General features: G+C 44.2%; 1 protein-coding gene across 6 annotated transcripts in view; it reads left to right on the top strand.

Annotated features, from left to right (window-relative positions):
• The window catches only part of LOC126183515 (glutamate receptor ionotropic, kainate 2), a 270,896-nt gene that overhangs the window by 72,880 nt on the left and 181,162 nt on the right, over positions 1-16,854 (top strand). For all 6 annotated transcript variants that reach the window (XM_049925566.1, XM_049925565.1, XM_049925564.1 and 3 more), the window contains one exon: positions 7,317-7,472. In XM_049925566.1, coding sequence (XP_049781523.1) covers positions 7,317-7,472 — 156 coding nt within the window. The remainder of the gene's footprint in view (positions 1-7,316; positions 7,473-16,854) is intronic.

Genomic DNA, 16,854 nt, shown 5'->3' with positions numbered 1-16,854 from the left:
TAGCCTATGCAGACGACATCTGTTTACTCTCTAGGTCGGAAGAGGAGTTGGAGCAAATGACCAAAGCACTAAAGGAGGCTGCCAGTAAATTTGGGCTAAACATAAACGAAACCAAGACAGAGTACCTCGTTATGACGCGTGGTCATTGTCAGACTGCTGATCATCTACAATAACTGCAGGTTGGGGACAATTCCTACAAGAGAGTGCAAGAATTCAAATACCTAGGGGCACTTTTCACTGAGAACTCGTCATGTGAAGCAGAGATCAATGCCAGAATACAAGCAGGAAACCGATCTTACCACAGCATAGCACAACTGCTTCGGTCCAAATATCTCTCCAGACAGTTCAAGATTCGACTGTATAAAACCCTGATCCAGCCTGTTGTTCAATATGGCTGTGAGACATGGAGTATCCGGAAACAGGACTTCCATAAGCTCCTTGTTTTTGAAAGAAAAGTGCTTCGGAAGATCTTCGGTCCGGTTCTGGATGCAGATACAGGGGAATAGAGGATCAGATACAACCAAGAGCTTGAGGAACTATACCAGCAGCCCAACATAGCAGGAACTGTCAAAGCCAAACGAATGCAGTGGGCCGGCCATGTGGCCCGGATGGAGGATCTCAGATGGCCTCGGAAGCTCCTGGATTTCACACCTACAGGAAAGAGACCTCCAGGGAGACCCAAGAAGCGTTGGAGGGATGGACTCCATGAAGATTTAAACCAAGTGTCAATAGATGTGAACGGATGGCAGATAGCAGCAATAGACAGAATACAGTGGAGGAGGAAACTTGTAGATGCGTGCGGTCCACTGGGCCTGATCACGTAGTAGTAGTAGTAGTAGTAGTAGTAGTAGGATATATAAAATTTAATGCAACAGATGTCCTAGTTTTTACATAGGACAGACAGGGACGGCTTTCAAGACCCGTTTTCGTGAGCAGTTACTCAACAAAGATGGCGGGAGTTCTTATAAGTCAGCTTTCGCAGAACATCTCTAAATTGGAAAACTCATACGTATCGACTTTACTCAATACGAAAATTTTGCATGTATTGGATAAATAGTGCAGAATGGATCTGCAAGAAGAATTTGAAATTTATAAACATTTCCGCCTTAACTCTACGGATTTGCTGATCAGCTTGCACTGAAGAGTAAATTGTTTTCTGACTGTACAGCTTCCCCGTTAAGTGATTTAAAGTGTCCTGCTTCATGTCGAACTCTTGTTGTATTGAATTACAAATTAGGAGCTGGCCTGCACACACACTTTAATAACTCTTTCCGGTCATTTCATTGCCTCAATTTAGTATATGCCATTGACTTTTAATGTAACACGGCTTTTTTTATTTTTTAACTGTTATTTCTTGTCAAAGTCACGAGCTACAAGTAAGTACAGTATGTAACTGCCTACTAAGCTTCCATGTTCTAGGCTTTGGTTAGCGGTTCGGGCAATAAGTAGTGTAAGCTCACGAACCTCTTGTCGACCACTGTTCACGAGTCTGGGTATTTTGACATTGGCCTCTCAATATACATATTCCTTACGGTCATTTCTTGTTATCAATATTAGCTTATTCCCAACAATAAGCAGCTTTCACTCAGTTAATACTCGACAGAAAGCAAACCTGCATTTGGATCGGACTTCCTTCACTCTTGTGCAGAAGGGTGTGCAGTGTACTGCTCCATCCATTTTCAGTAAGCTACCACTAGAATTCTAAAATCTTAGCAATAATTCATGCGCTTTCAAATCAAAACTGAAGAGTTTCCTCATGGGCCACTCCTTCAATTCTGTCGAGGAGTTTCTTGAAAAATTAAGCTGATTCTTGTTGTATTGTTGATTACGTTTACTTAACCTTATGGATTGACTCATTTCGGTTTCATAATTTTTTTTTTACTTGTTATTACTTTTATGTTGTAATTTCATGTACTGACACTTTCCATGACCCTGGAGATTTGCTCCTCTATTTGGTCCTACGGAACTTAACGTGTAAATAAACAGATAAATAAATGAGCTGTAGGCAATAGTTCCACATGAAGTGAACTTGTAAACTGGTGCTGAAGTCTCTAGTACGCTCCCGGGTCGGCGGTCTCCGTTCCCTGACATCGTACCCAGAGGGCAGCTCAATTACTTGGGTTTTCTGCAAACACGCGTCCGGAGGCCGGCCTCCTCTCCAAAATACTGAAAACTTCAACGAATCGCCGCTTCTCCATTGGCCCATGGCACCACCGTCGGCTCATAATAAAATATAACGTTTTACCTGGCTTTGCATAGATCGCTTTACGTCTAATGATATTTTTATACATGTTTGTTTGTTTAACAGTGGATCCAAAGTTTAATTGTCTATTTACATACATATGTTAAACATTTTATATCGTTTTATAATGTTCCCACTGTTCCATACTTTTATTAAGGTTCTATCAACAGTAACGCTCCTACTTTTTATATAGGTATGATAAATTCTCGTCATGTCCTCAGTATGTTCGTTGACATTCGTCTTGTATATTATGCGTGGTTTACAATTTGACTGTTGCTACTCATCTCATATATTTTGTATTCTTTTGTGATATAACTCTACTGAGTCTGTAATGAAGGTACATTTTGGTTGCCATGCTTAAATATTTTAAATTTGTTTAACAAACTTGTTATACTTCTCTGCTGTTCAATTTCTGTACATGTTTTTCATATACTGTTTTTATACAGGGTGTGAATTTTAAGTTGGCAAACTAGAATAACTCGAAAACTAATCTTCACACGAAAAAATGTGTAGAATCCAAAGTTGATTTTTTTCGAGGGGGACATCTGTTGGTGCTAAAATTAGCCCGCCACCCCAGCCCCCTGGGGGTGGGCGGGAGGCAACTTTAAAATTTCAAATGGGAACCCCCATTTTTTATCGCAGAATCAGATTCTACATAAAAAAACTATTTACATTTTGTCTTAAACATTTGTTTTGATTCTTGGTAGTTGGCGCTGTAATTTAAGAAAATCCATATTCTCATTTTTGCGTGGAAAATTGTTACCGATAATTAAAAAATACTTATTTACTTCGTAAATTTTGATTCGATAAAACTAAAACTCTCCCTCTCTCCCCATAGGGTGGGGTTTGAGAGTGAGGAATTAGAGTTTTACAAATGTTGACCCAAATAGTAATATTTTCCGCAGATTCGGATAAGTTTTGTTTGTTTTGTTAAATCAAAAACCAGAGGAAATCGCTTACTGGTCACTTACGTGACAAGGACTTCTTAACTTTTACTGCTTTGAGCTTGTGATTTCTCCACTGCCACTATGGCTAACAGCTCTTCTTGCTTGCTAATTTCTTTGTCCGCTTGCCTGTTATCTGTTTAGTGACCTGTCAGCCATCACTGTACATCTTCAAGGGAATCCGCTAGTTGCTTCGATAAAATAAAGGCCCAGAAGCTTAATTTTACCCCATGGAACGACAGAATCATCCTTTTAGTATTGGTTAGCTGATTGAGATGTATTATATTAAGATGAGTCCTGTCCGTCATTGGACTGATAAATATTCCACAGCGACGGCTTTCATTCAGTGCACCCACTTAATAATGTATTTGAGAAGACTGAGGGATTAATGATGTCAATACATAATAACATACCTATTACACATATTATTCACCACGTTTAATTCGTACACCTAGCTCGTAGCGTTGCGAAAGTTTTAAAGAATTCCTGTAATGCTTGTTACGATAGACCACTATTCGCTCACTACGGAAAATGACTGTGCGTGTCTGACACAGCTTCCTAACCATCAAATATCGCAAGAAATTCGTCAAATATCCATAGTCTGTGCGCTCATCCTCTCTCGCTGACATGTATCGTAAGCACATAAAATAATATATTTTTGGGCATTACATGCTCCCTGCTCGGCAGATTATCGTGGACCATTTTCTGATTTCATTTCCACTACAAGATTTTAAACACCGATATCTGTATTCATTTCAACAATCTCCCACAGAGTACCATTTTTGGACCACTCCTGTTCTCGTATTTAGATGAAATGTATTCGTTGTTGCGATAACGAATAAACCTCAGCTGTATAAGGGAATGACGACAGTAAAAAGTTTTGTTGGACCGGGACTCGAAACTGGATTTCCCGCTTTAAGAGACGGGTCGCCTTAACTACTTTGGCCGTCAGTACGCGACTCACGGCCAGACCCAGACTTCTATATGTCGTCGCTCCTACTTCACAACCGGTACTCGTACACACGTTATGTAATTCTTGTACAGGGGAGGACATTTTAATTGGAAGTCGTTGCCGGCAGAAGTGGCCGAGCGGTTCTAGGCGCTACAGTCTGGAACCGCGCGACCGCTACGGTCGCAGGTTCGAATCCTGCCTCGGGCATGGATGTATGTGATGTCCTTAGGTTAGTTAGGTTTAAGTAGTTCTAAGTTCTAGGGGACTGATGACCTGAGCAGTTAAGTCCCACATTGCTCAGAGCCATTGGAAGTCGTTGCCTGGTATCGGCGTATAAATACGATATTGCAGTACATGTGTCGTTAAGAAGAACGGTACAATGTTCCTTCGGAAGTGCATGAGCAGATTATGACGCAGGGGCGGCGACGTATGGAAATTCTGGTCTGGGCGTGAGTCGTGCACGGATAGCCAAAGCGGTTATGGCGACCGCTCGCGTAAAGTGGGAAATCCAAGTTGAGTCCCGGTTCGGCACAAATTTTAATTGTCGTCATCCCCTTGTACAGCTGATGGTTATTCGTATTCGCAACTACGAATACACTACATGTATTTCATAACGGCTGAAGTCGCCGCAGTGCCTGTTCTTTCAGACATGAGTGCATCTCCGTAGGAACATTGCATCGCTCTTCTTCACAACACGGGCAATGCAATATCGTATATATAAATGACCCTCCATCTTACACTGATAAAACACAAATAGTCCTCTTTGCTGATGTTTGCAACATAATCAAGCCCAACAGAACTGCAACAGCAGGAGAAGCAATGAATGAACTTTTGGGAGTGATGCCGATGTCTGGCACCACTCTCTAGGATGAGCGGTGGAGTGACAGACCGGTCGTCGATAAAAATATTTTATTAGGATACGATTACACATCTCGTCGTTGACAATGTGAAGCAGTCACATCCCGCTCTGGCAGGCGACTGGCTTCCGCCCCAGCGATGAGGTGCACGTGTCAGTGTCCTTTGTTGCTGAGCTGAGGCCGAGCAGCGACCGGTGATCTGTCAGTGGCCTAAGACCCTGACGTCAGCAGAGCATTTCTTCTTTTTGCTGCGACTGCATTTTGCTGTTGAACGCCCGCTCCCAGGCGACTATGGTCCAATTCACATTCATACCATGCTCTGGACGAGACCCACTGACCTCTGCCAGAAGTCTGGCGGCACCAGGTACGGACGGTAGGTTGATGGCGCTGTTGCATGTAGTCCGACAGGGGAGACTTATCCAGAAAGCAGCTCGTCCAATCTGGTCTCGAAACCGTGTCTGCAGCTGATGGTACCACATCGTGTCGTCGTCTAACATGGCCGTGGCGTCGTGGTGGAATGGCAGGACTCAGAATGATCTGTCTCAAAACTCAAAGCTATTTATACGGCGCTGTGGCGCATTAGTTCAACTATTGCCCAGCCGCAGTTCACATAGCTTATAACATGGTTTTTCTTCCCTGATGGGGTGACATCGACCCGCCCACTTCAACCATTACCGCTGAGCAATGCACTTTTTGCCGAGCACAGTTAGCCTGTCATGCAGTCTCTTATGCACATATTGCTATAACTTATATGTCACCACACTGCGCTTACTGGCCCACTGTAGCTAACGCAATGCTCCTCGGGTAATAATCAGTTTCTTAACTTACAAACATTGTTCAGTTCTGTACAAGTTAAGATTTTGAACCATCAGTAACAGATAACAGCAGGGGAAAAGGAAATAAATCAAATGTATTGTTAAAAATTCCCAGGTGTGCATACTGATCAGAACTGTAATTGGAAATCACATATTACATATCTTCTCAAACGGTCGAGTGCAGTAATATTTATTCTATGCGTCACTGCTGATTTTGGCGATGAAAGCATTGTCAAATTACCTTACTTTGCGTACTTCCTTTCACTGATGTTATAAGGAATAATTTTCGTGGGCAGTTCTACTCATAGACAAAAGGAATTCATGATATCCAAGAGTGCTGTACGAATAATATCTGGTGTCCACTGTTGAACTACATGCAGGCAACTGTTTTAAAAAAAGGTGCATACTGACAACAGTTCAACAATACATTTACTGTCTTAAGAAATTTATAATGAAGTATCAGGGCCGGCCGCTGTGGACGAGCGGTTCTAGGAGCTACAGTCTGGCATCGCGCGACCATTACGGTTGCAGGTTCGAATCCTGCCTCGGGCATGGATGTGTGTGATGTCCTTAGGTTAGTTAGGTTTAAGTAGTTCTAAGTTCTAGGGGACTGATGACCTCAGATGTTAAGTCCCACTGTGCTCAGAGCCATTTGAACCATTTTTGAAGAATCAGGTACAATTTGAAAATAATATTAGCATTCATAAATGCAACACAAAGAACAGAACGGCCTCCACTATAGCGAACTTAACCTTACTCTTCCACAGAAGAAGGAAATTATGGAACCACAGAAGCATTCGTCCACTTTCCTTGTGAACTGAAGCTATGCTCTAAAAACAAATTGAAATCGTCTCTATCTAACAACTCCTTGTACTCTCTAGATGAATGCTTGAACAGACAGACAGAAAAACATGAAAGAAGACAGAATCATGAGTCAGTTACATCACGAGGTCCGCAGATGGCCGACGTCGTTGATAGAAGAAGAAGAAGAAGAGGAAGAATGTATGCGGTTACGTTATATTTTTGAAATTCTGCGGTAAAATAAGATTTAAAAGATCCATTTGTGTAAATGGTCAGCTTCTAGTAATATTGTCACAAGGATAATGTATGTTATTTGTATTGACACTTTCCACACCATGGCGAGTTGTCGCGAATATGATCGATAGAATATGTGCAACATGCAGGACACTAAACTAAACTAAATTAAGCTAAGGTTTCACTCTTATGCAGTCACAAAGTGGTAAATGACTGGACGCATACAAATGTAGCTCAGCAGCATCGTTAAGCTCAGGAAGAGTGCAGCCGATCTAGCAAAGGCCTTTTCTGTTCGCCATCTCTCTCTCTCTCTCTCTCTCCCACCCCCCACCCCCTCCCCCTCTCTCTCTCTCTCTCTCTCTCTCCCTCTCTCTCTCTCTCTGATTCTTTGCCAGTAGCAGTTTATTAACACTGTATTTTACTAGCGTGTACTGTGAACCTGTAATTGCTGAGCGTTTCTTGGTGCGATAGGGGGGCTGTTCCACCCGGCGGACGACCGGCAGGAGGTGGCGTTCCGGTACGCCGTAGACCGACTGAACGCCGACCGCAGCGTGCTGCCCCGATCGCGGCTCTCTGCGCAGATCGAGAAGATATCTCCACAGGACAGCTTCCATGCCTCCAAAAGAGGTAAGCATCACACTCCGTCTAGCAAAATCGCCTGTACTGTTCCACATTACTTAAATCATCGTGAAACTTCAGCATTTCTTTATCACTAGTAAAACCCCACCTCCGAACTGCCCGTATAAAACGTCATATCTCCCGAACAACGGTTTGTACAAGGACATAGTTTTACAGTTACATTCAGTGGTGTAAGTGGATACTGCGTGCAACATTCATCGCGAATAGAGTCAATAGTAAAGAAATAATAGATTAAAACGGCATGTCGAATGCTGCAGTTTTATTACATCAAAAGCGAACATTTTTTAAACGTTAAACGTTTTTCCTTTCACCATTTTTCCATGTGTGTCGGGGAGAAAAAGTTTTGTAAAGGTTTGAAATAATGTATAAAGTTGTTCAAAGTTGCTAACTGCTCTCATTCTCAAATACTGGGTGAACGTAGTCTGGGTAATTAGCGCTTCGTCAGTTACGCTGCCTCACGACATATACTCAGATTCTAACTGTAATACCTGATTTATTTTGTTAAACCAGTAACGTAAATTTATAGTTATAAATTAATAAGTTATTCTAGAATTTCAGATTTTTAAATTCAGTCAACAAATTTTTGTCGTCCCTTAGATAGGCTACCTGCAACTGAGTCTCTTCCCCACGTTAACCGTTTAATAATACAGGGTGGGCCATTGATCGTGACCGGATCAAATATATCACGAAATAAGCGTCAAACGAAAAAACTACAAAGAACGAAACTTGTCTAGCTTGAAGGGGGAAACCAGATGGGCTATGGTTGACCCGCCAGATGGCGCTGCCATACGTCAAACGGATATCAACAGCGTTTTCATAAATAGGAACCCCCCCTTTTTTATAACATATTCGTGTAGTACGTAAAGATATATGAAAGTTTTAGTTGGACCACTTTTTTCGCTTTGTGATATATGGCGCTGTAAGAGTCACAAACATATGGCTCACAATTTTAGACGAACAGTTGGTAACAGGTAGGTTTTTTACATTGAAATACAGAACGTAGGTACGTTTGAACATTTTATTTCGGTTGTTCCAGTGTGATACATGTACCGAACTTATCATTTCTGAGAACACATGCTGTTAAAGCGTGATTACCTGTAAATACCGCATTAATGCGATAAATCCTCAAAATGATGTCCATCAACCTCAATCCATTTGGCAATACGTTTCACGACATTCCTCTCAACAGCGAGTAGTTCGCCTTCCGTAATGTTCGCACATGCATTGACAATGCGCTGACGCATGTTGTCAGGCGTTGTCGGTGGATCACGATAGCAAATATCCTTCAACTTTCCCCACAGAAAGAAATCCGGGGACGTTAGATCCGGTGAACGTGCGGGCCATGGTATGGTGCTTCGGCGACCAATCCACATGTCATGAAATATGCTATTCAATACCGCTTCAACCACACGCGAGCTATGTGCCGGACATCCATCATGTTGGAAGTACATCATCATTCTGTCATTCAGTGAAACATCTTGTAGTAACATCGGTAGAACATTTCGTAGGTAATCAGCATACATTGCACCATTTAGATTGCCATCGATAAAATGGGGGCCAATTATCCTTCCTCCCATAATGCCGCCAAGGTCGCTGATGTTCCACTTATCGCAGCGATCGTGGATTTTCCGTTGCCCAATAGTACATATTATGCCGGTTTACGTTACCGCTATTGGTGAATGATACTTCGTTGCTACATAGAATGGGTGCAAACAATCTGTCATCGTCACCTAATTTCTCTTGTGCCTAGTGGCAGAACTGTACACGACGTTCAAAGTCGTCGCCACGCAATTCCTGGTGCATGGAATATGGTATGAGTGCAATCGATGTTGATGTAGCTTTCTCAACACCGATGTTTTTGAGATTATCGATTCTCTCGCAATTTGCCTGCTACTGATGTGCGGATTAGCCGCGACAGCAGCTAAAACACCTACTTGGGCGTCATCATTTGTTGCAGGTCGTGGTTGATGTTTCACACGTGGCTGAACACTTCCTGTTTCCTTAAATATCCGGCGAACGGTCCGGACATTTGGATGATGTCGTCCAGGATACCGAGCAGTATACATAGCACACGCCCGTTGGGCATTTTGATCACAATAGCCATACATCAACACGATATCGACCTTTTCCGCAATTGGTAAACGGTCCATTTTAACACGGGTAATGTATTACGAAGCAAATACCGTCCGCACTGGCGGAATGTTAAGTGATACCACGTACTTACACGTTTGAGACTATTACATCGCCATCTATCACAAATGTGGTCCAACTAAAACATTCATATTTCTTTACGTACTACACGAATATAAAAATGGGGGTTCCTATTTAAAAAAAAAAAAACGCAGTTGATATCCGTTTGACCTATGGCAGCGCCATCTAGCGGGCCAACCATAGCGCCATCTGGTTTCCCCCTTCAAGCTAGACGAGTTTCATTCTTTGTAGTTTTTTCGTTTGATGCTTATTTCGCGAGATATTTGGCCCGGTCCCTATCAATGGACCGCCCTGTATACTCCGCGCACCAAAACTAAAGGATCACTTTTTCGAAACCCTGTAATTATTTCCCGATTACTAGTTATAAGAGGGACGTTTGGCTCAAGCTACCTTCCTCTGAAATTATGCAAAAGTGTGGCGCCCTGTGATTTCATCCTCGAGCTCGGCTACGCGTCAAACAGCACGGTGTGGACACATGTGTAACAAGATGAGCTCAAAAGTTCGTGTAAGGTGTTACGTGGGTTAATGATGTCACATTGGATCAAGATTTCAGAAGAATTCTGACCATCGCCACAGTGCACGTGCCACACGATACGAAGAGTGTTGCAACTTTCACCCCTTCTTTCAACTTCTCCGTCATGGATGTTAGAACCGAGACAGCCATCGTTGAAATCATGCGGTTTTCTTATGGGTGAACGAGGCAAACGTTTCACACACACCGTCTCTCTGAAACGACATTAAAACACCTCACAGCGTGGTATAAAGAACGTCAATGAAAACACCCCTTCCCTTGACGCAATGGTTCCCACACATTTTGCGGTCGAAAGCGACAATTTGCAGTGCAATGAGCAACAGGTCGACGTTCTTGTCCATCTTTGACTCTATTGACGCCCAATGGACGCTCCAACCCTTCTCCTTACACTCCACTGACACTTCAGCCCTTCTCTAAGGACATCGTGGGCTAACAGTCCCACCGAACGTGATTGCACCACTTCTTTGGAGTGCACTGCAACCACGGGTTATGCTCTGGTGTACTGTGTGCCAACACAAGGCAGCGCTCAAAACCTTTCGACGAAATATGAACGCTATCTGAAACAACAAAGAGTGCTTTTGCTTTTTCAGCTCTCCTGTTCTATGACAGGTAATCTGTAACTGGCTCAATATACACTACTTGCCATCAAAATTGCTACACCAAGAAGATGACGTGCTACAGACGCGAAATTTAACCGACAGGTAGAAGATGCTGTGATATGCAAATGATTAGCTTTTCAGAGCATTCACACGAGGTTGGCGCCGGTGGCGACACCAACAACGTGCTGACATGAGGAAAGTTTCCAACCGATTTCTCATACACAAACAGCAGTTCACCGGCGTTGCCGGGTGAAACGTTGTTGTGATGCCTCGTGTGAGCACGAGACATGCGTACCATCACGTTTCCGACTTTGATAAAGGTCGGATTGTAGCCTATCGCGATTGCGGTTTATCGTATCGCGACATTGCTGCTCCCGTTGGTAGAGATGTAATGACTGTTAGCGGAATATGGAATCGGTGTGTTCAGGAGGGTAATACGGAACGCCGTGCTGGATCCCAACGGCCTCGTATCACTAGCAGTCGAGATGACAGGCATCTTATCCGCATGGCTGTAACGGATCGTGCAGCCACGTCTCGATCCCTGAGTCAACAGATGGGGGCGTTTGCAAGACAACAACCATCTGCACGAACAGTTCGACGACGTTTGCAGCAGCATGGACTATCAGCTCGGAGACCATGGCTGCGGTTACCCTTGGCGCTGCATCACAGACAGGAGCGCCTGCGGTGGTGTACTCAACGACGAACTGGGTGCACGAATGGCAAAACGTCATTTTTTCGGATGCACCCAGGTTTTGTTAACAGCATCATGATGGTCGCATCCGTGTTTGGCGACATCGCGGTGAACGCACATTGGAAGCGTGTATTCGTCTTCGCCATACTGGCGTATCACCAGGCGTCATGGTATAGGGTGCCATTGTTTACACGTCTCGGTCACCTCTTGTTCGCACTGACGGCACTTTGCACAGTGGACTTTACATTTCAGATGTGTTGCGACCCGTGGCTCTACCCTTCATTCGATCCCTGCGAAACCCTACATTTCAGCAGGATAATGCACGACCGCCTGTTGCAGGTCCTGTACGGGCCTTTCTGGATACAGAAAATGTTCGACTGCTGCCCTGAAAACGTCTGGTCAATGGTGGCCGAGTAACTGGCTCGTCACAATACGCCAGTCATTACTCTTGATGAACTGTGGTATCGTGCTGAAGCTGCATGGGCAGCTGTACCTGTACATGCCATCCAAGCTCTATTTGCATCAATGTCCAGGCGTATCAAGGCCGTTATTACGGTCAGAGGTGGTTGTTCTGCGTACCGATTTCTCAGGATCTATGCACCCAAACTGCGTGAAAATGTAATCACATGTCAGTTCTAGTATAGTATATTTGTCCAATGAATACCCGTTTATAATCTGCATTTCTTCTTGGTGTAGCAATTTTAATGGCCAGTAGTGTAGTTGCATGGGTCGTACCGAGGGTGTTACCGAACTGGGAGTCTTAGTAGGGACGGCGGTTGTCAATGAAACAACTGGTTTTCGGTTATATTGGTTTTTTAACAACAGTTTTACCTGACTGTTAAAACCGCTGAAAATAACCGATTTCTGAAACAACTAATTTTCGGTTTTTTATTACGATTATTTCTTGTAATAAACACAGGAGTCGAACAAAGACTGAAAAATTCTGATTCCCTCAGTTTTAAGACAAATAAAATCAAAATATTAAATTATACACTCCTGGAAATGGAAAAAAGAACACATTGACACCGGTGTGTCAGACCCACCATACTTGCTCCGGACACTGCGAGAGGGCTGTACAAGCAATGATCACACGCACGGCACAGCGGACACACCAGGAACCGCGGTGTTGGCCGTCGAATGGCGCTAGCTGCGCAGCATTTGTGCACCGCCGCCGTCAGTGTCAGCCAGTTTGCCGTGGCATACGGAGCTCCATCGCAGTCTTTAACACTGGTAGCATGCCGCGACAGCGTGGACGTGAACCGTATGTGCAGTTGACGGACTTTGAGCGAGGGCGTATAGTGGGCATGCGGGGGGCCGGGTGGACGTACCGCCGAATTGCTCAACACGTGGGGCGTGAGGTCTCCACAGTACATCGATGTTGTCGCCAGTGGTCGGCGGAAGGTGCACGTGCCCGTCGACCTGGGACCGGACCGCAGCGACGCACGGATGCACGCCAAGACCGTAGGATCCTACGCAGTGCCGTAGGGGACCGCACCGCCACTTCCCAGCAAATTAGGGGCACTGTTGCTCCTGGGGTATCGGCGAGGACCATTCGCAACCGTCTCCATGAAGCTGGGCTACGGTCCCGCACACCGTTAGGCCGTCTTCCGCTCACGCCCCAACATCGTGCAGCCCGCCTCCAGTGGTGTCGCGACAGGCGTGAATGGAGGGACGAATGGAGACGTGTCGTCTTCAGCGATGAGAGTCGCTTCTGCCTTGGTGCCAATGATGGTCGTATGCGTGTTTGGCGCCGTGCAGATGAGCGCCACAATCAGGACTGCATACGACCGAGGCACACAGGGCCAACACCCGGCATCATGGTGTGGGGAGCGATCTCCTACACTGGCCGTACACCACTGGTGATCGTCGAGGGGACACTGAATAGTGCACGGTACATCCAAACCGTCATCGAACCCATCGTTCTACCATTCCTAGACCGGCAAGGGAACTTGCTGTTCCAACAGGACAATGCACGTCCGCATGTATCCCGTGCCACCCAACGTGCTCTAGAAGGTGTAAGTCACTTACCCTGGCCACCAAGATCTCCGGATCTGTCCCCCATTGAGCATGTTTGGGACTGGATGAAGCGTCGTCTCACGCGGTCTGCACGTCCAGCACGAACGCTGGTCCAACTGAGGCGCCAGGTGGAAATGGCATGGCAAGCCGTTCCACAGGACTACATCCAGCATCTCTACGATCGTCTCCATGGGAGAATAGCAGCCCGCATTGCCGCGAAAGGTGGATATACACTGTACTAGTGCCGACATTGTGCATGCTCTGTTGCCTGTGTCTATGTGCCTGTGGTTCTGTCAGTGTGATCATGTGATGTATCTGACCCCAGGAATGTGTCAATAAAGTTTCCCCTTCCTGGGACAATGAATTCACGGTGATCTTATTTCAATTTCCAGGAGTGTATAAGCAAATAAAATTTAGTCCGTCCACCGATCGCTGCTCTACTCGTAAAGTGACAAGTGGCTGAATACCACCAGTATTCTCTTATAGATTCTAATTTGTTCATACTCTGTTCAAAAATCATGTTTTAATTAAGAATCGTACCACTATTTGGACATTACGAGTAGTCAATGGTAAAGGGCTAAAACTGCGGTTGAAAAACTCTATATTTCATGTTAATTTGCTCGTTTTCAAGGGCTGCAAATAGATGAAGACATAATATGTAAATACAGGCAGTAGATCAGCTACTTTCTATTTTTATCGTAAACTATGAATGAATTGTTAAGTTTTGTACTTATATGAACCATGGACCTTGCCGTTGGTGGGGAGGCTTGCGTGCCTCAGCGATACAGATGGCCGTACCGTAGGTGCAACCACAACGGAGGGGTATCTGTTGAGAGGCCAGACAAACATGTGGTTCCTGAAGAGGGGCAGCAGCCTTTTCAGTAGTTGCAGGGGCAAAAGTCTGGATGATTAACTGATCTGGCCTTGTAACATTAACCAAAACGGCATTGCTGTGCTGGTACTGCGAACGGCTGAAAGCAAGGGGAAACTACAGCCGTAATTTTGCCCGAGGACATGCAGCTCTACTGTATGATTAAATGATGATGGAGTCCTCTTGGGTAAAATATTCCGGAGGTAAAATAGTCCCCCATTCGGATCTCCGGGCGGGGACTACTCAAGAGGACGTCGTTATCAGGAGAAAGAAAACTGACGTTCTACGGATCGGAGCGTGGAATGTCAGATCACTTAATCGGGCAGGTAGGTTAGAAAATTTAAAAAGGGAGATGGATAGGTTAAAGTTAGATATAGTGGGAATTAGTGATGTTCGGTGGCAGGAGGAACAAGACTTTTGGTCAGGTGATTACAGGGTTATAAATACAAAATCAAATAGGGGTAATGCAGGAGTAGGTTTAATAATGAATAAAAAAATAGGAGTGCGGGTTAGCTACTACAAACAGCATAGTGAACGCATTATTGTGGCCAAGATAGATACGAAGCCCACACCTACTACAGTAGTACAAGTTTATATGCCAACTAGCTCTGCAGATGATGAAGAAATAGATGAAATGTATGACGAGATAAAAGAAATTATTCAGGTAGTGAAGGGAGACGAAAATTTAATAGTCATGGGTGACTGGAATTCGTCAGTAGGAAAGGGAGAGAAGGAAACATAGTAGGTGAATATGGATTGGGGGGGAAGGAATGAAAGAGGAAGCCGCCTTGTAGAATTTTGCACAGAGCATAACTTAATCATAGCTAACACTTGGTTCAAGAATCATGAAAGGAGGCTGTATACATGGAAGAAGCCTGGAGATACTGACAGGTTTCAGATAGATTATATAATGGTAAGACAGAGTTTTAGGAACCAGGTTTTAAATTGTAAGACATTTCCTGGGGCAGATGTAGATTCTGACCACAATCTATTGGTTATGAACTGCAGATTGAAACTGAAGAAACTGCAAAAAGGTGGGAATTTAAGGAGATGGGACCTGGATAAACTGAAAGAACCAGAGGTTGTAGAGAGTTTCAGAGAGAGCATTAGGGAACAATTGACAGGAATGGGGGAAAGAAATACAGTAGAAGAAGAATGGGTAGCTCTGAGGGATGAAGTGGTGAAGGCAGCAGACGATCAAATAGGTAAAAAGACGCGGGCTAATAGAAATCCTTGGGTAACAGAAGAAATATTGAATTTAATTGATGAAAGGAGAAAATATAAAAATGCAGTAAATGAAGCAGGCAAAAAGGAATACAAACGTCTCAAAAATGAAATCGACAGGAAGTGCAAAATGGCTAAGCAGGGATGGCTAGAGGACAAATGTAAGGATGTAGAGGCTTGTCTCACTAGGGGTAAGATAGATACTGCCTACAGGAAAATTAAAGAGACCTTTGGAGAGAATAGAACCACTTGTATGAATATCAAGAGCTTAGATGGCAACCCAGTTCTAAGCAAAGAAGGGAAAGCAGAAAGGTGGAAGGAGTATATAGAGGGTTTATACAAGGGCGATGCACTTGAGGACAATATTATGGAAATGGAAGAGGATGTGGATGAAGATGAAATGGGACATAAGATACTGCGTGAAGAGTTTGACAGAGCACTGAAAGACCTGAGTCAAAACAAGGCCCCCGGAGTAGACAACATTCCATTAGAACTACTGCTGGCCTCGGGAGAGCCAGTCATGACAAAACTCTACCATCTGGTGAGCACGATGTATGAGACAGGCGAAATACCCTCAGACTTTAAGAAGAATATAATAATTCCAATCCCAAAGAAAGCAGGTGTTGACAGGTGTGAAAGTTACCGAACTATCAGTTTAATAAGTCACAGCTGCAAAATACTAACGCGAATTCTTTACAGACGAATGGAAAAACTGGTAGAAGCCGACCTCGGGGAAGATCAGTTTGGATTCCGTAGAAACGTTGGAACACGTGAGGCAATACTGACCTTACGACTTATCTTGGAAGAAAGATTAAGAAAAGGCAAACCTACGTTTCTAGCATTTGTAGACTTAGAGAAAGCTTTTGACAATGTTGACTGGAATACTCTCTTTCAAATTCTGAAGGTGGCAGGGGTAAAATACAGGGAGCGAAAGGCTATTTACAATTTGTACAGAAACCAGATGGCAGTTATAAGAGTCGAGGGGCATGAAAGGGAAGCAGTGGTTGGGAAGGGAGTGAGACAGGGTTGTAGCCTCTCCCCGATGTTATTCAATCTGTATATTGAGCAAGCAGTAAAGGAAACAAAAGAAAAATTCGGAGTAGGTATTAAAATTCATGGAGAAGAAGTAAAAACTTTGAGGTTCGCCGATGACATTGTAATTCTGTCAGAGACAGCAAAGGACTTGGAAGAGCAGTTGAACGGAATGGACAGTGTCTTGAAAGGAG

The sequence above is a fragment of the Schistocerca cancellata genome, chromosome 4, assembly GCF_023864275.1.
Source record: "Schistocerca cancellata isolate TAMUIC-IGC-003103 chromosome 4, iqSchCanc2.1, whole genome shotgun sequence".
In the NCBI taxonomy this organism is placed as follows: domain Eukaryota; kingdom Metazoa; phylum Arthropoda; class Insecta; order Orthoptera; family Acrididae; genus Schistocerca; species Schistocerca cancellata.
This window is presented reverse-complemented; position numbering and strand designations above follow the sequence as displayed.